This window comes from Ips typographus, linkage group LG2 (assembly GCF_016097725.1).
Source record: "Ips typographus isolate SLU linkage group LG2, UJ_Ityp_2.0, whole genome shotgun sequence".
Lineage (NCBI taxonomy): Eukaryota > Metazoa > Arthropoda > Insecta > Coleoptera > Curculionidae > Ips > Ips typographus.
The window spans coordinates 18,710,935-18,735,814 of record NC_138423.1 but is presented as its reverse complement, the minus strand read 5'-3'; the positions used below and the strand labels follow the sequence as shown (position 1 = coordinate 18,735,814).

At 31.9% G+C, this 24,880-nt stretch overlaps 1 protein-coding gene and 1 long non-coding RNA gene across 3 annotated transcripts in view; both read left to right on the top strand.

Annotated features, from left to right (window-relative positions):
• Positions 1-22,625, top strand: part of LOC145724708 (adipokinetic hormone/corazonin-related peptide receptor variant I-like) — a 72,897-nt gene extending 50,272 nt beyond the window's left edge. For both annotated transcript variants that reach the window (XM_081973106.1, XM_081973107.1), the window contains exons 3-8: positions 2,310-2,537; positions 10,881-11,091; positions 14,905-15,058; positions 15,211-15,401; positions 22,102-22,229; positions 22,283-22,625. In XM_081973106.1, the coding sequence (XP_081829232.1) occupies positions 2,310-2,537; positions 10,881-11,091; positions 14,905-15,058; positions 15,211-15,401; positions 22,102-22,145 (828 nt within the window). In that variant the 3' untranslated portion in view covers positions 22,146-22,229; positions 22,283-22,625. The remainder of the gene's footprint in view (positions 1-2,309; positions 2,538-10,880; positions 11,092-14,904; positions 15,059-15,210; positions 15,402-22,101; positions 22,230-22,282) is intronic.
• On the top strand, positions 11,940-12,541 carry LOC145724709 (uncharacterized). The gene is made up of 2 exons (XR_014177066.1): positions 11,940-12,286; positions 12,352-12,541. It is a non-coding gene; the product is annotated as an uncharacterized LOC145724709 (long non-coding RNA).
• Positions 22,626-24,880: the final 2,255 nt, after the last annotated feature.

Here is a 24,880-nt window from a genome sequence, read left to right as displayed (position 1 = left end):
TTTTAGGGACTCATTTCAGTTAAAAAGAAAAATGTGGTTTTTGACAATTTTCTGCATATATTTTATGATATCTGAGTTACGCAGATACAAGTTTGCTTTTTGAGACTCGTTTTAAAGATTTTGGTCAGTCGGCGTTCTTCCACATAACATGGTTTTTTGGACATTTTTGACGACTCAACGTCCGTAAAAGTGGATTTTTTGACTATGTGAAGAGTGCAAGGAAGGAAAAGTTAATTTCCAGACTGAAGCTGTAGAAGACGGTTAATATAAAAGGAAACAGCAGCGTACCATTTTAATCATATCCTTCGATTAACTCCTTTAGGATTGAAAACATTTTTAAAACTTGCGCTCATTTCCCTGAAGCAGAATTTTTAAGACAGTTTATAAAGCAAAGTCAATTTAGTGGCAGAACACGGTTTCTAGCTAACTGAGAAAACTGTAGTTTTTTAATTAATTTACAGTTATATTGTTATTGTATTATAATTTAAGAAAAAACTACTTCTCAACTTTGCACTAAACTTGGAGTAAGAACACAGTCTAGGTCATGATGTTTACATATTCCTAACCTTTGTCTTAAGGGGTCCGAGTTATAAGCGTTATACCCGTCCCGTTTCGTGGATAGCTCTTGAATTATTAATTTACATGCTCCTATCCTAATCGACAAATATGACCCCGCTTTATATAACGAGAACAAACATTTTCCGGTTGAGATCATCAGGCTCAACATTATTTTCCTGTTGATTTTGATATTTATATAATCACGGTATCAGCTTCGTACACAAACATGTTTACTAGATGTTTTTGCAAAATTAGAATATAATAGAAAATGTCATACCACTTTTCATTCGTTTGAATATTAAAGAGATTTTAGTTTTGATTTTCAGTTTCTTTATCAAAATGTTTATGAGGCTTAGGACATTTTTCCTGTTGTTATACTGTAATACGAATACTTGGGTTTATCTTGAAACTGGATAATTTGCAGTTCTAAATTTAATCAGTTTAACTGGTCATAAAGCTGGAAACAAGCCTTAAATAAGCTTATGTTTCATTTTCCAGTGGAATACTCAGTCAACATTTCCTTAAGAACGCCAACATGTATTTGGAAAGCTCATTTGTCACCAATATGTGAAACACTGCTTACAAAGGCTTTAGGAGACCATTGTCGATACGAGAAACTCGGTGAATATCTCCAGAACTGTCACACCTAAATATTTAGATTATTATTTTTGATTGGCATGTTTATTATAAAATTACTTCAATAACATTTCAGAAAGCAGAATACACTAGTTTTCCACTAAAATGTCTAATCAAAAGTGTGCCAACAAGACCTCAATCAGAAACAAACTGAAACGTAGCCATATGCATAGAAGGTTTGTTATGATGGTTTTCCGTGCTTCTAGAGGTGACATGTCCGAATTCAAAAAGTAAACACCCTCTTCACTGAGGCGTTTTTTAAGAATAATAGTAATAACTTTTCTAAACAAGTAAATTACTTGCCTGGATGAAATCTGAATCATTGCAAACAACTTAATTCTCACAATACCTCACTTATTCCATCATCCCTGAAAACTCATCCTATCGACTTAAAGTATGATTAGCATTTTTTATATAAAAAATGTTGCATATACTGCAGTAGTTCATATAACTTTTCTGTTTTATTGCTAAATCCGAAATATGTCATAAACTCGAAAAAGGCAAATAAAACTTTTTATAGTCTGCAATTTCTTGCAATTTCGTGTTCATGTGCACTAAGTATTTGGGTTACTTGCCCTAGGTTTTTATTAAAAATTTAAAACAAACTATATTTTATATTCAACACTGTGCTTGTCAAAATTAAGCCACGAGCTTGTTAAAATATTACAAAATCCGGGCAAGTTCTGCAAAGTATTGCATCATCATTAATATAACTCTGATTTCTATAGCGTCTACTAATAATGCGACTATTTTATCATCAACCCACTCAGCATCTTGTGCATTCAGTTAACTTGACTATTTAATCTGCATTATATTTTGTACTAGCTGTTTAAAGTGACATTAATAAATCTTCATTTTGGATAATGTGCAGTTTAGAAGAAAAAATCTAAACCGTAAAACGTGTAAAAGTAAAGTTTTGCGTAAACAAGGTATAACTTGATTAATGAGAACCACAAAAGAAACTTTTACGGAAGTATGAATTGTTTGTGATTATAGTGATAACCAAGTCAGTTTTCTTCCTTTTCAAGGTTTAGGAAACATTTACTAATACGAAATAATGTTTGTATGCTCTTCAATTTGTGTTTTTGTTCAATATTTGTTCATGTTTGTTCTAGGTGGGTTGGAGAATTACAGGCCGATGGGTTGCAGGAAACGCAGCTTGCAAGTTAGTACAATTCCTGAGAGCTCTAGGTCCTTACCTAAGTAGTAATGTGTTGGTTTGCATCTCCCTGGATCGATACTTCGCAGTAATGTACCCACTCAGAGTGAATGTCGCAAGAAAAAGGGGAAAAGTCATGCTGATAGTGGCTTGGGGCGCCTCCCTAATCTATTGTATTCCACAGGTAATGATAATTTTTCATACTAACTTACACAGGCAAGTGAGAATTCTATCACGTACACGTAAAAGCATACGCGCTTATGTCTTATGGCGGTCATAAATTTTCTTACAAAAAGAAATATGTAAGAGTTAAGAATGTTTCTGGAACGAAAAGTTAAAATGAGATTGTACAAACTGAATCAGTCAGACACTTCAAAAAGCATTGAAATTCCAGACTTCGACTTTGACTTCGAATAACTAGATTTAAAGAGGGAGTTTTTTGGGTCAGATAATGATATTAAACTGAAGCTTTTGGCTTTATGGAAAGCTCCATAAAGCTCCAAAATTATGAACCGCGCAATGTAACTTTTAAGGGCAATAATAAGTTTTCCTCTTTTCTCATGTATGAAATAAATTGTTGTTTTATGTTCTTTCCTATTAGTATTTAATGAGTTCAAATAATATTTTATAGCTAAAAGGTTTTGTGCTTACATTATGTCTGATATCAGGTATCGAAGAATGATATGTTGAAATGGTGGGCAAATACTATTATATGGGGTGGCCCATCGAAAACGAACCAGTAACGTTTTTAGTAACCCTGTAGATTATTTAGAAAAACCGTCGAATACGTCAACTTTATTTTCGAATGGGACACTTTTTTTAAACAAATCAATCATCATTCGAAGTATAAGAATGCAAAATTACACCCCAGATTCTACATAAAGAATCAAACAAAATTTGTACTACTATGGAAATTAATGGAAATACATTTCCAACATTTGTAACATCTTGTTTGATTACTTTAATGAAGTAATTCTAAGTTTTTTTTAAATTTTAATAGCGTGTTTTGCAAATTGTTATTACCTTGTTAAATTTGCCAAGCAAATGATTAGACTCCGTATGGCTAACCTATAACGTTAATAGAATGCGTTCCACAACGCTATAATAAAAAGTGAAGCAATCGATTTTTATTTTTCTTGAGAAAGGTTAGATGTTACATGGAAATGATTCCTGATGATTTGATGATGATTTGAATGGAATTTTCTATGCGTTGAGCTAACTTTCATGCCTTAAACTTTCCCAGAACTGCTTTAAATTGCCAGAGACCTCTAACACCATTTTGAATGTGCCAAAACCTCTAAATTCTACTGAGAACTTCCTGAAAAGTTCCAGAGCTCTCTACAACTATCTTAAACCTTCCCAGAACTGTTATCAATTGTCATAGGCCCCGAGCACCATTTTAAAAGTTACATAAACCTATAAATGCTATTGAGAATCTTCTCAAAAGTGACAGAGACCTCCACAAGTGTCTTAAACTTTTCCAGAAATTGTCCATTTTGAATGTGCCAAAGACTACTTTTTAACAAAAATTCCTTCTTTTTTAAACTACTTTTTACTTAAGGTCGTTAAATTTTCTAGGCAAACCATGTGAAATTCCATAATCTTATAACGTAGCATAAGATAACATCTTTATTACTGATCACTCTTGTTAAAATACAAATAAAGCACACAAATATATTAAACCTTTTTGTAATAAAGATAGAATAATTTTCATTTGTCACCCCCCCAAAAGACTATACACGTGTCTAATTTATTTTTGTTACTGTCTTTCTCTCATAGAATGAAACATACTTCGTACATATTCTCAATTAAGCACAGCGGTAGTTGTCCAACTTTCGAAAGTACACCAAAAGTTCCTTTCATGCTATTTTAATTAATTAAGTTTATTACTAGACTTTCCACTATAAGAAAACGTAAACTTTTCTTACTTAGGAAATACTTAACTACTCTGAAGTCCATTAGCATTAGCAATTCTTGTAAAAAATTAATAAAGCATTTTTTAGTGCCAACATTAACTTATTCTGCTGTGTTACACAGCACGTAAGGCATTTTTCAAATATCTCCTTTTTTGTTTTTACTCCCTATTTATGAAACGGTTGCGCTTAAAATAAAATTCCAAAATACGCAAATAGCTTATTGTACTATTATTTAATTTATAAGTGGAAAACTGTAAAATTGTACGTTTATTGAGCTACCTCGTGTCCTGCTAACTACATTAACGTCACGTTGACACTATAGCATCGAATTGCTCCACGAGGCTTTCATTAATCACGTTATTGTTTTAATTACAGTTGTTCGTTTGTCAAATTAATTATCACTAACATTAGAAAAGACGTGATACATATTGCATGAAATATAATTATGTATGTGCTATTAATTCGGAGTAATAGAACACTAAATTGTATTTTATTGTATTAATGCCTATTTGCCTCTAGGAGGTACATACAGAACATTTAATTTACACGTCAATAGAGCTCTCTAAATAGAATTCGTCGTAATCATCATTAGTAACCGGACTTTTTTCCTAAATTTTGTTGACACTAGTTTTTCCTATGGAAAACCCTGTGCATAAGTAAACTTGTTCAACAATTTTCAGATGAGCTAACGTATGAAAATTCCGTTTCTCTAACCAATGTAACCTTCTAATTGAAATTTGACTTTATATTATTTTTTACTAAATCCAATCAGATTTCTTGAAAATGGTTTATTTTTCAATCCGTAAGAAAAATACGAATATAACAAAAGCTTGGCTTGGCTGGTTTTTTTTTCAACGTCTGGATGGGTGAATAAATTATTTCCGGTACGATAATATTGGCACTTAAGAAAGTCAAAGGAAATGCTGATTGGAAAAACGTTTTTTTTAAGGTTTTTTATTTTCGAACATTTAGCTCCAATAAAAGTGAGTACAAAGAAAAGCCTTTTCTGGTTTCCGCCTCATAATAATAATTGATATGCTCAAAAAATATTGCTTGGCAGTTATGAGGTTTTTAACTTTTATAACTCAGTCATAATAATTTCCCTGGGGTATATTTTTGACCTTGATTGTTTTCGGGGGTATATTACTTTCCTGACATTTAACTGATATCCTGGCCACACCGGAAGGCAGGTATATTTTACGTAAATTGAGATTTTGAACCATATTGAAAATTTTGCTACAACAGCTTTCCGGTAATAATTGTAACATAAATCAATGTTGACAACTTTCTGCCATAGTTTATCTAAATCTATCTCTGAATTCTGTTTGTCCGACAAATCACATTAATCTGCGGTATACAACATTTGGATCTGTATGGATCGACCTAAAATAAGAAGGCGTAAAGTGTACTAAAAATAAACTAATACAAAAAAGTGATCGAACATTGCAATCAGAATAGTAATCAGATTTTGTTATTGAGAGAAAATTGCATTTTGTTGTTTCAAGCTGAAATTAAATATCGTAATCAATAAATTCTACCTACATATTTTACACAACGAAAACAATTAAGTCGATGTTGGTTATTTATGTCATGAGTAAAATAAATAGGAAAAATCATTTTAATGTTGAATTTAAGTACCCTGCAAAACAAGTAAACAATTTAGTGACTTGTGACAAGAATTCTTAAGCAAAAAGCAATCCTCTTATTGTCTCAAAACCAAAGTCAAACATCTTTTTTCATTGAATCAACTTTTAAAAAAAGGAAATCAGAATCTTCTTTAAATTCTAGGGTCGTAAAGTATCGAGCGTTATAAAAAAGAGGGTGACCTCAGTTATTAAACTGCTAAAGGAGCTGTGGACCTAAGTATACGCCTGGGAAATATCACAGCAGACACACTGAAATGGTCTTTTAAGACTTCAGATTGAAGCTTTTTAGTAGATTTTTGGATATTAGCATAAAGATAATCTCGTTTTTTTATGTACCGAATATCCATTTATTGAGTAATTGAATTATTTCATTTCTCATTTAAAACATTCATACGTAAAAGAGAAACAGATATTCCTATTTGATTTGTAAATATCATCACAAAAATGGTCATACTTACAATCAAGCAAAAAATTACTAATGCCAAACTTTCTTGCAGGATTAAATAAAAAAATTGTTATTTTTGAACCTACAAATCACTCGTAAATGGCCGGTGAAATATTGTATAACTACATAACACTTTTCTGTTGCTTTTTTGTCGGAATGGAATAGCACTGTTGACTCAAAATTTGCATTTATGCAATGCAAATTTACCAACTGGAGCATATTGATTTGTCATAGCAAACTTGTTTACTGCAAATTTAAACGAATGCCATAAAGGATCTTACAAGCAGGTTCCGTTATACAGGGTGGTCGAGTTTTAAATGTCAATAATTCACCATTCGATATCCCATCAAAAAATAAGTTAACATACATAGAGGTCACTTTCCTGAAAAATGCTTCCCAAGGTGAAAATACAGTCCATAAAAGTTTAATTTAAAAAATCGGTTTCTTGTCATAACTGTCAGACCGCTGGAGCAATATTTTAATCAAATTTAGAACAAATATATGTGCAATTAATACTCATTATGTGATGTTAATGACGTTTGTCGAAACTGTCCAGTGATGTAAATACAGAAAGATGGTTTCGATTTTTCTGCTTTATTCTCTACGTCACTGTATATTTTTCAAAAATATTTTTTTACTTGTTCAATTTACAAAATAAGTATCTCTTATAAAATTCTGATTTGAAACTTTGTTTACGAGATAATTGAGTTATTACGTTCAAAACAAACCCAACCCAACTTAAAAATTTTCTTGAAAACAGTGAAAATTGACTTTTGACTGAACGAAGCTTAAAAAACGTCTTTTTAGATAGTTTTCATAGTTTTCAGACAAATTGAAAGACTTTAGCCTTGACAATTGACTTGGAAACTGTAAAAATTCACTTGAGAGGCTTAAAAACTGTCTTTGTAGTCGGTCGTTATAGTTTTCAGATAAGTTGAAAAACTTTAGTAGTAAAAATTGATTTGTAGCCATGAAAAACTACTTTATCTAGAATTTTTGACTACCAATTCACAGATTTCAACCTTGAAAATTGACTTGGACACCAAAAAGTGACTCTGTACCAATGAAAAGTGACATAAAAAGCCTAAAATTTGCACTTAAAGTAAGTTTTCATAATTTGAAAATACATTTCAATATTTTAGTCTTGAAAATAGTCTTAAATACAGAATATTGACATTTGATTTGAAGACTAACTTTTCAAGTTTTTTTACTTTGCTTTTTATTTTCTTAGAATTCTGGACTATTTTTAGGGCTTTAAAACTGCTTTCAGCTTGGAAAATCAAGTACCTATTAGGGTTATCTTCACCAAGTTTTTGACATAGCAAACTTAAAAAACTATTTTAACACTTTCTATAGGTTAAACATGCCATTTCACGCTCTGTCAGTATTAAATTGACTTCTAAACGCTTCACTGTGATTTAAGAATAAAAAATCAAATTTTAAACTATTTTTATAGTAAAAGTTAAGTTTCAGACTCTTCATTGATGAAAGTAAACAAATTTGTCATTAAAAATTCTACGATATTAGTCTTAAACGCTAATTTTTAGAATTAAATTAGTCCAAAATGTTTAATTAAATAAAAAAAAAAGTTTGAATTGAATGATCAGTTTTACACTACCTATAGTCAAAAAAATTGAACGCCAGTAAACATTAGTCCAAAAATACTGTTTTTTGACTATTGACTCAGTGTCAAAAATTAACTCGTAAACCTCACAGATGACCAGATTTGAATCCTTTTGAACCATTTTTTAAAGTAAAAAACACAAAACCCAATTAGACATTTTGAATAACATCACAGACAAGCTAATATATAACTTTGGAGGTTTGTGTCTTCCTTAGGAAGCGTTCTTCAGGAAAATGACATAATGCATGTCAACTTATTTTTTGATGGGCTATCGATTGGTGAATTATTGACATTTAAAACTGGACCACCCTGTAGAACTCTAGGTAGTTTTATATGGTAATCCTATCAATGATTTTTTAATTTTTTAAAAGCTTGTCGGATGCATAAGAACTCTACGTTGGTCTCTCATTCCAGCAAGATTGTGCACTTGGCATAATAGAAATAGATATAATAAGTTATTAGAAATTTTTGGTATAATATATGAGACACTGTGCAATATCACAACTCTCAAGAAAACTTAAAATTTAGTCTAGAATTTTAAATTCCCATATTACATTAAAAAATAAAACTTAAAAGTTTCGATTAAGCCCAAAATCAAGTTTCTTAATTTGCTGTTTTTCAAGGCATAAGCTATTGCAATCCCCTTCGGAAAAAAATAAAATTCTAAGCAACGAATAAATCCTATAAATCATTCCTTATCAACTATATAAGATTTTTAATTTGCTATATGGAAACTGTATACTTTTGAAATAGCACACGATCATTCATTTTTTTTTGAATAGTGAAAATGGTAATTGAATAGGCTCTAGAATAAAAAAATCTAGTATAAAATGACAAAGAACCTCCGATAAGGATATTTTTAAGAGAACTCCAATGCTAAAAAATTACTTGTTTTTAAGTCCCTAACTTTTTGCCACTCAGGGTAAAAACCCTGTTCATTCTATAAAAGAATCTCGTATATTTTATTTTAAATTTAAAAGAAAATAAATTAAGATTATAATGTATCTTGTGTTGAAACATTACCAGGAATAAATTAGGAATTTAATTTTAACCTCAATACAGTTTTTTATTATATTGTCGACTTTTTAAACGTTCAAGTAAAATTTTGTTTTTCGATTTGACTCAAAACCGCCATGTTTATTCTAGAAACAGTTTTTCACTCGTTTCATATCAAGTCTATTGAACACGCTTCACAGAGACGACGTTTTCTCGTAGCATGTACCAAACAATGCGTTAGCAACAATTCCGTCACTTATTGTGTAAATAACATGAAAATGACTAAGATTATTGGTAAAAGCCTTTTTAGGTTGAAAACTCTTTTCTTCTTTTTCGTATGTAATATAAACCTGACTAACGCAAAACTTTTTTCTCGTTTTCTTTTTACTGTCCTAAAGAAAATGGAGAGTTTGACTTGCCTTTCTCCGGAGTATTCAACGTGCCGATATTTGTCGTCGTAACCGACTTTCTGTTTTTTTACTACTTGATTTGTTTTCTGCAATAGCCCATCTGCCACCATTTACTAACTTTAAGGGTAGAAATTGCTTTTAGGTGTGACAGATTAGTGCTGTATAACAAATTAAAATTTGTTTACTTCATAGTGTGCAATCGTTCTGGTGATGTTTTCCATTCTTTCCATTTCGGTTTCAGTCCTATATGTTTCATGTTTACTTCTATTCTTGTGGTTGTCTACTAGCCTCAACACATACATAAAATATTAGGTTGACATACAAGTTTAAGCTTGATTCTTGGATGTATAGAGTACAGTTCGCTCGTTCCGTTATTATTTTCTGTTGGTTTCAAATTATGGAACGACAGACAGAACATAAACAATAAAGTTAATCTTAACTGGATTGTTTAAACAGTATTAGACTTTGAAAGTTTCAAAATTGCTTGTTTCAAGAATAGAGTGCATTACCTGAATGTCAATATGGTATATTACTAGCAAACAGAATTTTTCTTGAAATATCGAATTATCTAGGATTCAGTAAAAATATGAAATAAAAAGAGATAAGATTAAGTTTTTATTGTATGTAAGAAACAATTTATGTCTTCTCATTTTCTCTGGTTACAATTTTGAATCATATTTAAAAGACCAGATAAGCGAAATATTTTATCCTGCAAACTACCGATTATAACTAATAAACATTAATTCAGAACGTGCTCAAAAACAACAAGAGACTTTCATAGTTTTATCAGTTCGCTTCAGGAATAATTAATAATTATTAAAATACTTAAACTCGAATCGAACCACTTGATTAAACTGATCAAATTATTCAAATAATATTTTCCGCTGTTGCGTTCAGATAATCGATTTAACAAAATGCTGGTAACACATTTAGTACAAATAACCACTCAAAAAACGAACCGATTGGAAATTGAAACTCGGTTGCTACAATTAGGCAATTTAATCAGTATTTCTACGTTTTTGTCGTATGATGCGTATCGTGTAACAGGTATTGGTAGTTTTCCAAATCAAACGATATTTTAAGTCACAAAAATGTGCTAATAAGTGCTAAAGTATGTAGTACAAAAATTTATTATAAATTTAGAAATAATTGATTTTATTAAGTACTTAAAGTAGATCTAAAACCGTGATTATTCACTACTAATTACTGAAATTAGTTCTTTTTGGACAAACACAACCACATTACCTATATAATAATGATAGTGCTATAATAAAATAGATTAAAGCAATTAAATGTTTTAGACACTAATGACCCATTCTCAATGCTTAAACTTCCTTGCCATTATCTTGGTTTAACCCTGTCATAAAGCTTAATAATTAAAAAAAAAATCTCTTTTGTTTGCTGCAAAATAAAATATTTAGATTAGACAGAGTGTAATTAGTTATTTCAACCGTCAACAAGACATTTTAGTAATCTATGTTTTTTTCCAGTGCTTTGTATTCCATTTGAGAAATCATCCACTGTTTCCCGATTTCAAGCAGTGCGTAACGTTTGGATCGTTTCCCACGGAACATATGGAGCTGGTGTACAACCTGTCATGTATCTTGTTCCTGTATTTTATTCCCTTATTCATCATCATCGTGACGTACAGTTGTATTCTTGCTGAAATAACCAGAACATCGAAGTCGCACAATAATAACAGTAAGTTTTGCTTTGTATCAATTGACAGTTTTTTTATTACATTACCTTAAGGTAAGTCAAAATACCACACAGTGACGACAATGTGTACGTTCATCCAACGTTAGCGGCTTAGAAGCTAAGAAAGCAGTCATAACAAACTAAATAGGACCGCTTACTTAACCTCTAAGCCGCTGACGTCGGGTGAACTTACCCATTGTTACAAAATTGGTAGAGAATAGATTAGAATTAAATATTTTATAATTTCTTTTCCCATAGCAAACCGGTATATAAATTTAAATATAGTACATTAAATAATACTTCTGGTTTTTAATAGTCCAAATGTATGGTAAAAATTTATTTTTGGGGCTGATGTTTTTTTTTCGAAAAACCTCCGGACACGTGGATTTTTGGTTTTTGCTGTAATTTTTCTCATGTCAAATTTATTAAATTTATTTAATAATTATTTATGAAAACAATATAAACTTAAAGAAAGTAAGTTTAGAAAATTCAGTATTTTAGTTGAATAGTTTTTTTATACCGAAAATTGGTTTGAGCACACTTCACCACATTTGTTGTCTTGCTATAGCGGTCCATTTCAATAAGGTTTTTACAAACTATGTCAAGAAATGCCGTCCCAATTATTGATAATAAATGGGCTTATAGAACGATAACGTATCCATTTTTTGTTTCAAAATATACAGAAAAATGTTGACAGAGAAAACGAACTGAATTCTATCAAGTTCAAAACGGAATTGCCAAGGAATTTTTACAAAAAACCAAAAGCCAGATATTTGTGTTTTAAAGAAGAGTTGAATATTTTCATTATCAAAAAGGAAGAGCGTCAGAATGTATTTATGATTGAGCTGACTAATGGCCAAGAAATTTTCAGAGTAGACGAAAAACCACATATATTATAAAGAAAACTTGAATTCTATCAGCGTCATCCAGGGATGTAAAGGTGGTAATTTTCGAGTCAGAAAATATTCATTCTTTATACAGGAAATTTACTCCACGCCTAAATGAAAAATTTTTCCTAAAACTGCAAGAGGGTTGTCCTGAAATGTAATTAATTAAAAAAAGTAATTAAGTAAAGTTCCTATAAAGACACCTAACTGTCAAACTTATCATTATCACTGTCAAATTTGTCATTATGATTGTCAAATTTGTTATGCATTTCTAATGAGAAAACTCAAAACATCTAAATTTATTATTAAAGGTACGGTAAAATTTAATTTGGATCGATATTGGATGTACTAATTTTTGGCAAATTATCGAAAAAAGCTGGAGAATCAACACCAGAAAATCAACAGAAAAATGTCATCATCATCATTATTCAGCCTAGCTGCTGGACATAGGCCTCCCGTAGTCCAATCCAATTTGGCTCTATAATAAGCCTCTTGAAAAATGTAATGTGAATATAATCAAATTAATTTTAAAATGTTCTATTAATAAAAAATCTACTTTTATCTGACCTAAAGAAAATTAAGTACGCTCGCAAAAGATTTTGGGCTATTTACATTCAAACTAACTACTCTCACCTAAACACCCGATCCACATAGGTCGATAATAAATCCCATAAAATTTTTCTTTTTTAATATGTATGAACAACAACTCTTTGTTTAAAACTTCCGGAAACTTTGCCTTATTTGAATTTTTGATTGCTTTTCCAATTACGTTTGGCATTATACTTGACAAAGCGATATTATAAGACATTGACTTGGATAATTTAGGTATCTTAGTGGTAAAATTTGAATTAGAGAAGTCAGTGATGTTATGCAGATATGTTTGATCTTTAGCTTATCGATAAGTTTTCGTAAAACACCACTTTGTTTAGGTCCGTTGTTCTGGAAACAAAATCGATAATTCGGAATGAACTTTCAAAAGAAAGTGAAATTGCCAGGGTAATTTGCTTCACTTTACTCGGCTTAAACGAAAAAATGTCCGACAGAAAATATCTCTTTTCTTTTTATGACAAAGCTTTTAATGCTTAAGACGGTGGTGGCATTAAACTTCTACTGGCACTTGTTTTTAGAATTAACATTATTTAATAATAAATTTCATCCCTGAAATGTTGTGGTGTAGATGTGACTTACAACCAGTTAAATTACACTACCTAACAAAATTTGGGTCATGTTTGGGCATACCGACAAAGTGTTTTTTTGGGTTCCTTGGGTGCCAAATAGTGGAAAGCGGCCATTGGGAGCTTTCGGACAATGGGAAAAAGCTCAGGAAAATCGGAAAATAGCACTTTTTAGGTTTTTGCCAGAATTTACTCTATATTTTGGTGTTTTAGTCAATGTGAGTTTGTAGAAAGGTCAGAAGACCGTAAAAGAAGCTAACCCAGGATGAACCCATAACCCATAACCCAAATACATTTTTACCCATTGTGATGTTTTTTAAAATAACTTAATAATTTTATTTTTTGGCAGGGCCTGTACAAAAGAGCGAAGGAAGGTTCATAGTAAAAATAGAAAAAAATTGCCCGACACCAATGGGCTTGGCTAGAATATCAAAAACTATCACAAATTCCGCTCAAAACTTGCACATACCATTTATAAGGATTTTGCAATTTTTGTTATAACAAATTGCGATGTTGCCAATTTTACAAGAGTAAAAAATATACAGGTTAATGAATACCACTCAGCAAACGTAAAATCTACAAGAAAATTGCAAATTTTTGATTTAAGTCAAAAAACGGACTATTGGCAATATTTTTAACTGTCGCAACTTAATAATATTAAGTAATAATATTAAGTAATAATTAATATATTGCCTGTGAATGTAATATTATTAGTGGTTCTGTGTGGCAGTTTCTTTATTTTTTATTTCTTATTTTTCCTTTTGTTCAGTTAAACTATCAGTTATTGAAAATAGGCAACATCAAATTTTGTTATAGCAAAAAGTCCATGTTTTTAGCTAAATTTACGATAGTTTTTGATATTTTAGCCAAACTCATTGGTGTCGAGCAATTCTTTTCTATTTAATATGAACCTTCCTTCGTCCATTTATCAAGGCCCAATAAAAAAAAAAAATTGAAAGTATCTTAAAATAATTTCGTAAAAATCCTTCAAATGGCCTTAATTTAAGTAGATTATGGGTTAGGCAACAACCAAAATCGTGGGTTGGCTTCTTTTGAGGTCCCCTGACCATCCTAGAACCTATATAGAAGAATATAGAGCAAATTTCGTCAAAAAATGCGAAATTCCTGAGCTTAAGCCAATTTTCCGAGAGTTCTCAATGGGGACCCAAGAAACCCAAAAAAACACGTTTTGTTAATAGGACCAAACATGACCCAAAATTTTCTTACGTAGTGTTATTAATTAGTGATTATATCATAGGATTATACATATTATAATAATAAATAATAAAACTAATCAATTTGTTAATGATTACACGTACAAAGATCAGAAATCCAACTAAAACAACAACAACGGTTCTCGGGTAATTTCATAGCATAGATCAAGAATCAATACAGCCGCAAGCTTGCTGAAAGGGGTGGTAAGTTTAAAGGGTGAAATACCCAAAGGACATTAATATCGCCCAGAGTTAGCACTTTACGTGTCAAACTAACTGTGATGTAATAACAATTGTCTATTAATCGCAACGTTTAAAAAACAAACAAAAACATTACTTTGCCTATAAGGCATTAAAATCAACAATATAAATCATGCATTTTGAAGTTCTCCATAACAGAATAAATAAATCAGTGTCCACCCTTCGCGCTTTTTAAAATCTCCAGCTCTATCAGATCCTGACAAAGCAGCGGGGCATTTGTATTTACGCCCACATTGTATTTTAAGATAAATTGTTTAGGAGGCTATTTCTTAAATTTAGGTAAAACTGTCAATCAGTCAAATGGAAAACTGAGGTTACGAAGATCAGACACTAAAACAATCGAGAGAGCCCGAAGTCGAACCCTGAGAATGACTGTGACGATTGTGGTCATATTCATATTTTGCTCCACACCTTACACCGTGATGACTTTGTGGTAAGTTTAGAAAATTTTATTTTGATTACTGGTTAAGTAAATTGCATTTCGAGCACTTGGAACTTGAGAAAATCCAAATAAGATTCTTAGAGCGTTCGGATTCAATTACCTATTTCAGCTTTTATTAGATTTTAGAAAGTTTTCTTATGCAGGTATATGTTTGATCGATCTACAGCTGAACGGATTCTTCCACCGTTTATACAAGACGTTTGTTTCATGATGGTTGTGTCCAACAGTTGCATGAATCCTATCATATATGGGAGTTTTGTAATGGATTTGAAGAAGTTTTCATGTCAGTGCACAGACTGTGGGGAGAAAACTTCAACAGACTCATTGATTCCTAGTAAGTTCAATGTATCAAGAGTATGAATGATATTTTTTTCACTTAGATATTCTAATTGAAGAACTTGAAAATTGAGACCCAGAAAATTGAAAATTGTTTTGTTTCACTATGTCGTCTGAAAAAAATAGTACCAGTGGTGGAATAGGACAAAAGATTGATTAAGCTGGATGAGGAGGAGTAAACTGTTACATAATTATCCAATATCCCTGTAGGAGTAGAAAAAATTAATTAACAGATTGCGATTAAGCATTTTTTCTAATAACCAATTTACTCGGTTTGGGATCAAAAATATTTAATTTAAGATAAGTTTTGACAAAGTAAAAGTTTGCATAACTCAAAACAGATCTGGTAAGCAACTGAGGTAATATTCTCTCGAATATTCTTTTAACTTTTTTGTCCAAGAAAACATTAATAAAATTAAAACCATTTTACAAAACGAAAGAATATTTAGTTTTTCAATAAAAATACAGTAGAAACACAATACTACTACTTTTAAAGTCGCTACTCCTTTTGCAGCTTTTTTACTTATTTGAATCGAAAAGATCTGATAATTGTATATTTATATGAATATGTTACCAACTTCGTGTAATACAAGTATTACCTTCTGTGATGCATATGTCATAAATGAATTTTATTTTAGGTAGCCTTATTGCCTCATTTGTTTAATCTTTTACACTCTTCCCATTTGAGGAGCAATCAAACAAAATGGATTTACTCATTTATTACCTGAATATTAATATTTGTGTATTATTTTGAGATAGAACCACTAATAGTGTCCGTTTTGAGCAAGACTTATTAAACCCAAGTTAAGTCAATCAAGCAAGCGAATAAATCCAAAACAAAAGAGGAGAAACTTGAAAAAAAAAGTACTAATTAAGATATTAAACAAACTAAAAGTGAAAAGAATCAATACACATCACGAGCACTATTTATTTAAAAAACTTAAGCAGTGATACATTTATTTGTGACAAATTTATATCTAAGTATTATTAGTTTAAACACTATTTATAGTGGTAGATGTCACAATTGTTTCGAACAACATTGACTCATTTGTGTTGTATAAAAAAACTAGGCATTATTGTGTGTTATGTTCGTCTCTAGCTTTTAATTACCTAAAATAGGTTTATTTACTGTTGCCTGATTGCTCTCTATTTAAGTGTTAATTACTCCTTACAAACACTGTAATCTTATAAACTTCAAAAAATCCAAGGATTCGAAAAATGTGCTTAAAACAGTAATTTTCTCACTTAAAAATTTTGACACCACTTTTCTCTTGAATTTACTTGATTTTGTTGTGTTTTTTTATGTCATTAGAAAGGAAATTTAATGAGACTTCCAAAAATGAGTTCAAAACCGTCATTTTCTCACTCCAAGTCTGTTTTAGAGGTAATTTTGTTCCTGACTGTCCTTTCAAACTGTGTTTCTGGCAGATCACACTTTGACACCATTTTTCTTCTTGAATTTACCTGATTTTGTTGTGTATTTTATGTCATTAGATATTAAAATTAATGAGACTTCCAAAAATGGGTTTAAAACAGTAATTTTCTCACTCCAAGTGTGTTTTAGAGGCAATTTTGTCCTTGACTGTCCTTTCAAACTGTCTTTCTGGCAGATCAAACTTCCACACTACTTTTCTCCCTGACTTTACCTCTAATTTTGTAGTGTTTTTTTATGTCATTCTATAGGAAATTTAATAAGGATTCCAAAAATTTGCTTAAAACAGTAGTTTTCTCACTTCAAGTAGTCTTTACAGACGATTTTGTTTTTAACAGTCAAACTGTCTTTTTGGCAGATCAAATTTTGACACCACTTTTCTTCTTGAATTTACCTGATTTTGTTGTATTTTTTTATGTCATTAAATAGGAAATTTAATGAGAAATTCAAAAATGGGTTTAAAACAGTAATTTTCTCACTCCAAGTGTGTTTTAGAGGCAATTTTGTCCTTGACGGTCCTTTCAAACTGTGTTTCTGGCAGTTCAAATTTCCACACTACTTTTCTCCCTTACTTTACCTAATTTTGTAGTGGTTTTTCATGTCATTGGAAATAAAATTTAATGAGAATTCCAAAAATGAACTTAAAACCGTCATTTTCTCTCTTCAAGTGGGTTTTACAGGCAATTTTGTCACTGACTGTCCTTTCAAACTGTGTTTCTAGCAGTTCAAACTTCCACACTTACTTTTTTCCCTAACTTTACCTAATTTTGTAATGTTTTTTATGTCATTGGATAGGAAATTTAATAAGGATTCAAAAAATGGACTTAAAACAGTAATTTTCTCACTTCAAGTGGTCTTTATAAGCGATTTTGTTTTTAACAGTCAAACTGGGTTTCTGGCAGATCAAACTTTGACTTTTCTCCTTGAATTTACTTGATTTTGTTGTTTTTTTACGTAATTAGAATTTAATGAGACTTCCAAAAGTGAGTTTAAAACCGTGTTAAAGAAAAGAAAAACCTTAATACCTATACAAAAACAAGAATTCCAGTCTTCTGCAAGATAACACTTGATAAAGAAGATTAACATGAGGAACTTTTTTCATTACTTTTTACGTCAGTTTGTCTTTCTTTTCAATACTGCAATTTTAGCCTTTTGGACTTAAACGTCTCAAAATTTCCAAACATTTAAAGTTCTACCAATCTGTCATGTTTTAAGTTTCTAAATAATTGTGTTTTTATTACTAAAGATTATCAAATACTATTTTTAGTGTTAACGTAATTCGAAGACAGATGATGGCATAGGCTTACAAAAAAATGTCAATAATTAGACAAAAAAAATAAAATGCGAAAAAGCCTAACAAGCGTTAACAAAATGTCTGCGTTAAAATTGAATTTACTTACGTATCTTCTTCGAATCATGCATAAAAGTTATGCCGCAGTAAACTGTATTAAAAGAAGTCAGAAAATAGTCGAAGATGCTCTACGAAACACAACTGAAGGAGTTCCAGGCCAAAAATCAGATTTCTCTATTTTTTAATTGGACAGTTGGCCCCTTTTGCTTTTGAACCTTTCAATTAATTTTTGAGCTTTGAAGTTGTTCTATTACAACTACCAACTAAAATCCTTTTATAGAGTTTTTGAGGCTCTCTTTAAAACAAACCATTACTTCAAGTTAGTCATTGACTCGTCCATAATCGTGTTCCCATAAGGTCGTCGTGTAACTTTACTGAAAATTGGATATTAAGGTTCACGAAAATTGATGTTTTCACCTTTGGGCATTACACTATTATAATTTAAATGAAACTAAGTTAGAACTTGAACCTGTCATTTGTGTAATTATACGTATAGAGTTCGTAAAGTTTAGATCCAACAGAGCTGTGTTGTTTCTGTCTGGAACTGTCTGGAAATTTACATAATGTATAGAGAAAAGAATGAATCAAAATTTTTAGTTGCAGTTTTTCAACTTTTTTTCAAATATCAAAATTATTCATTTTTTCCTTGTAACTCTCAACAAAAGTTACCCTTTTGTACAGAGTTTACTTTACCACTCGTTGAGAGTAGAAGAAAAAAAAAATTCCATTTCATGAAGATAAAGTCAGATAACCATTCAAGAATTACATTTAAAAACATACAATCCTTTATCAGTGCCATATTTTCAATTTCAACCTAACAGAAAGGTATTTTCAATGTCATGGGAAAAAACCGAATTCTTTTGATGCAGAATAAATTTGAAATGAAAAAAAAGTAAAACCACGTTTTGTCCAATTTACATACCTGAACACACAATCGCTTTTTTTCAGCCTATATCCGGCAAGTATTCGGTAACATGTTGCCATAAATTCCAATTTATCAACTTGTGCCAGCAGCGTATGGGACCCTGAGGCAGGAAATTTCGACAGCTATTCACTTTAAGCAATTTAAAAATTGATTATTTGTTACACCCTTATCAAGCATCACATTCAGCCTGCAAATTATTAAAAATTGGTAAAATACTTAGGTAAATCAATATAAACTAGAACAAAACAATTCATATAAAAGTCATAACCAAGAGTTAGTTGTTTGATTTAGAGTTTCTTATTAAGCCTCAGAACTGTGTTTAGCTATTTGAAAAACTTTTATTTTATGTCACTCACCTGTCAAAACGAGATTCTTCTTCTTCTTCTGCTGCATGCCCATTAATGGATCTTTGCGATCACATTTGTCCACTCTTCCTTATTACGTATGGTATGCATTAGTTCTTGCATTATCCTCAGTCCTGTCCACTGCCTAACGTTGTGGAGCCATGACATCTTTTTCCTGCCGATTCCTCTCTTTCCCTCAATCTTTTCCTCAATTATCAATTGAAGGAATTGGTACCTCTCGTTGCGTATTACGGTATGCTGTTTTTCGACGTTTGATGGTGTCTTAACAGTTCGCGGTCTGTATTGAATATTCTCAAGACCTCATTGTTGGTTCTTCTGGCCGTTCATGGAATCCTCAGTACCCGCCTGTAGACCCACATCTCCAATGCTTCCAGCTTGTTTATAGTGCTCACCTTCTGTGTCCATCCCTTCATGCCGTAAAGCAATACTGTCCAGACATAGCTTTTGACAAACCTAATTCTCAAGCCAAAATCGAAATCAGTATTGGTGAGCACTTTTTTGAATTTCATGAACGCACTGAGGGCATTTTCAATCCGGCATTTGATTTCTGTGTCTGATTCCCAGTTTTCACACAGCCACGTTCCTAGATTTTTAGATTTATTTACTCGCTCTATTGGTTGATTCTCATATGTTAGGCTTGAGTTTTGAAATTCTTGTGGCTTTCGAGTAATTATCATGAATTTAGTCTTCTTGGTGTTGAGATTGAGGCCCATGTTCTTACTGCATTCCCCGACAGTGCCAAGCATATTCCGCAAATCCTTCATGTTATCTGCAATTAGAACTGTGTCGTCCGCATAACGAATATTGTTGACGCATACACCATTCACCTTAACGCCCACGTTGCGTTCTTCTAAGGCTTCCAGAAAGATGGATTCAGAATATAAATTGAAGAGAAGTGGGGAGAGAACACACCCTTGTCTGACCCCTTTACAAATTGGTCTTGCTTCTGTAAGATCGTTACCAACTCTGACTTCAGCCATTTGGTTCCAGTATAGGCTTTGAATTCAGCGGATGTCCAATCTATTTAGGATTTGGATCAGTTTATGATGTTGGCCTCTATCAAACGCCTTTTCATAATCGATGAAACACAGCACACAGCATTATATCCTTTCTCTGATCGTTGCAGTTCTGAATCAGATGCTTCTCTCGTGCCTAAACCTCGTCTGAATCCAAATTGTGTGGATCCGATGTTTCTATCGCACTTTATTGATATTCTGTAGTGGAATCTTAAGGAATATCTTTATTGTGTAACTCATGAGGCTGATTAGTCTTTAATCCTTACATTTTGTTGCATTGTTGTTTTTCGGCAAGGGGACAAAATTCGATGTTAACCATTTGGCGGAATATTCGTCTGTGTTATAGATTCGATTAAATATCGTCTGAAGAACTGTAATGCTTTTGTCGTCCAATAGTTTTAGCTAATCTACAGGTATGCGGTCTGTGCCAATCGTCTTTCTATCTTTGGATGTATCGATCGCTCTTATAATTTCCTCTTTTGTGATGGGAGGTCCCGAGAGGTCTTTGTCGTCTACATTTTCAACAGCAGGTCTTTCATCGGCAAAAAGATTGCTAATATAGTTTTCCCATATGATTTTACGCTGTCGATCATCCTGCGCTAATTTTCCCTGATTGTTTTCTACATTAGAGAATGGAATTTTTCTATATACTCCTGCCGTCTCTTTTATCTTTCTGTGTAGGTTGAAGTCATCGTGTATTCTTTGTAGTTGTTCTAGTTCTTCACACTGTTTCAGCCACTTATTCTTAGCGGTTCTTATCTTCGTTCTAATGACTTTCTGGATTTTTATGTAGTTATCACCATTCCCTTTGTTCTTGTACCCTCTTCGTTCCTCAAACAGCGCCAGTATCTCATCTGTCATCCAATCGTGTTTTTGTGCTTTTCGTTTACGTCCCAATTCTGCCTTCGCAACATGGGTTATGGCAGCCTCCATTTCTTCCCATACGTCATCCATGTTAGCTTCCTCTACCGTCTGGGGATCTATGGTTGTCAGTATTTTCTCATTAAGATTTTTGGTAACTTTGTTTTTTGTTTTTGGTTCTTCTTCTCCAGAAACGTGACACACTCCAGCCTGAGGCCCCCACGTTTCCACGACACCCAGAATGTCCATCTTCAGTCTCTTCATTTCCTCTAGTAGGTTGGCAAGTTTTTCGGCCTCATATAAGCTACGCACATTCCAAGTACCAACTCTTACTTGGCCTCGTAGATTTAGTTTCTCTTTCCTGACTTCATTTAACACAGTTCCCCCCGGAGATCCGATTGGGGAACGATTTATATTTCCGGACAATTTTGGGTTAAATGTTTTATGTGATTTTCTTGGGATGAGTAGTGAAGGTGGTATCCCGTTGTTTATCCCTCCACTTTATACAGGGATTTAGTCCTGTATCTCTGTTACGTATGGTTATACCGCCAATAATCGCCATTGCCTCGTTCGTTTTCTAGCAGGGTGCACCTGATGACCGGCATCATCACTCGAGCAGGTGAGGTTGGCATTTGGGTAGCATTGATGTATTGATGTTAACGCTACCCCTTACCCTAAACGACATTAATGAGTTACCTTTTGATACATAAGCAACCCTATGTAATTTTTATTTTAATTTATTTTACAGTTAACTCTGGAGTAATTCGACGGTCTCCCAACATGCAAATATAGCAGCAAACTAACGGCACAATAAAACACTTCAAGAAGCAGAACTCCATCGAACATCAGGACAGGGGAGCCACTTGTCGTTTAAGGGTAGGTTTTGACTATTCAAATACGTGAATTCTAATAATTTTTTTTAAATTCAGTTTGAAAAGTGCCACAGTGAGACTGCAGAATCTTCAAGCAGTTCACAGCCAGAGACCTACTTTTATAGTGAACCACTTATTCATCGCGCCAGCCACTGTTCGGAGTTTCGTAACGATGACCGAGCATGCTGTCGTAAAGAGAAAGACTTTGTTAAAATTAAGACTGGTGCTGTGTGTGTTTATTATGTTAAAAGTGATAAAAACAATTTTGCTAAGTTGTAAATTGAAATTTTAATATACTATGTGTATGAATGTAAAAAAGAAGTATTATTTAATTATTAGATTAATTACCATAAAATTTGTTGATACATTATGTAAAAAATTATAAAAATAATAATTGTTATGTTTGTTTTTATGTTACTTTCTTTACTTACTTCAAGATTAAAATATAATAATCACTAATCATTATTAGCAAATATATGGGATCACGAATGGAATTTACTTACTTTACAAAAACGTGCAGGATTCCAAAAATTGATGGGACTGAATAAAAACATTCAATTTTGCGTAATGTGTGTATAACGTGCTTCAAACGTAACAATTTTATTATAGAAAAGGTTGTTTTTTTATATTTCAATTTGGTATTTTGTAACTATTGTACTCAGAAATAAAAATAGTTGAAACAAACACACACAAACTTCGTAAATTTAACCTAAATTAAACTTACTCATATAGTTTGTGAAGTGTAATAACATTACTTTTCAAAACAATGTTACCTACTGTACTAACTGGTCAGATTCAAATAGCGAATTTTCCAAATTTGATGGGATATACATTGTTGACATAACAATGATAAGCTGAGGTTTTTAAAAGCTTTGTTCATCCAGTCATTAATTGAGAAGGGTTCGTTTCAAAAGCAGCATTTTCGGCAAAAAATGAATTTTTGTCAGAACGTTTATCTGCTTTTGAATGAACGTTAATCATGAACTAAATAAAAGTTAGACTGGGCTTTATTATTGGTTAAAACAATAATTATTTAATAATAATTAATTAATTATTTATTTTTCATTATACAGATTCTAAAAAAAAAACAAATTCTAAATCCTTCTCTTTTTCTCTGCTTCTATGCGCAACACACTTTCTAATTTGCAGAGAAACTAAAAAAAGGAAAAGTACCAGTTTCAATAATTTGTATACCTATTTAGTTAAAGCCGAAATTTGTTTATGACATTGTCTGCGACATCTATTATTATTGAACGAAAGTTGTTTGCTTCATGTAATCGATATCTCGTAGCGTCCCTTACTCTCTAAGTGTCAGTATTCCATTGAAGCTAATAGATGGCACCAAGAGTTAAAATATTAAAGTAAAATGGAAACAATCTCACGTGGAATTTGTTTTATAAAGCTAATAAAATATTACCATTCATACATATAAAATAAAAGACCAATTTTGTTTTGTAACATAAGTATTTAAGAGAGACGTCTATTAGATGTAGTATGTAAAGTGTTTTTAATGCAAAAGCAGCAATAGTGTTACAGTCTTAATATTGTACATTCACCATATTCTTGAAACGCTTAATCGAGATCAAAGGTTTTATAATTTAACAAAAAACAAAATACACATTTGTCAATTCTTGACAAATTTCTCATAATCAAATTCACAGTAGTAGAAGTATCTGACAATTTCTAGAAGATTTGTGGTATTATTTAGAGAGTACTGGCATTTCCAAAACAGTCCTAGGGACATCTGATAATTTAAAACAATTCTTGAAAGGTTTAAGACACTTGTGGAAGTCTCTGACAATTTCTTGAAGATTTGTAGCATTATTTAGAGAGTACTGGCTCTTCCAAAACAGTCCTAGGAACATCTGACAATTTAAAACAATTATTGGAAGGCTTAAGTCACTTGTAGAAGTTTCTGATAATTTCTAGAAGATTTGTGGTATTATTTAGAGAGTACAGTCCACTTCCAAAACAGTCCTAGGGACATCTGACAATTTAAAACAATTCTTGAAAGGTTTAAGACACTTGTGGAAGTCTCTGACAATTTCTTGAAGATTTGTAGTATTATTTAGAGAGTACTGGCACTTCCAAAACAGTCCTAGGAACATCTGACAATTTAAAACAATTATTGGAAGGTTTAAGTCACTTGTAGAAGTTTCTGATAATTTCTAGAAGATTTGTGGTATTATTTAGAGAGTACTGGCATTTCCAAAACAGTCCTAGGGACGTCTGACAATTTAAAACAATTCTTTAAAGGTTTAAGACACTTGTGGAAGTCTCTGACAATTTCTTGAAGATTTGTAGTATTATTTAGAGAGTACTGGCTCTTCCAAAACCGTCCTAGGAACATCTGACAATTTAAAACAATTCTAGAAAGGTTTAAGACACTTGTAGAAGTTTCTGACAATTTCTAGAAGATTTGTGGTATTATTTAGAGAGTACTGGCATTTCCAAAACAGTCCTAGAGACGTCTGACAATTTAAAACAATTATTGGAAGGTTTAAGTCACTTGTAGAAGTTTCTGATAATTTCTAGAAGATTTGTGGTATTATTTAGAGAGTACAGTCCACTTCCAAAACAGTCCTAGGGACATCTGACAATTTAAAACAATTCTAGAAAGGTTTAAGACACTTGTAGAGGCTTTTGACACTTTTT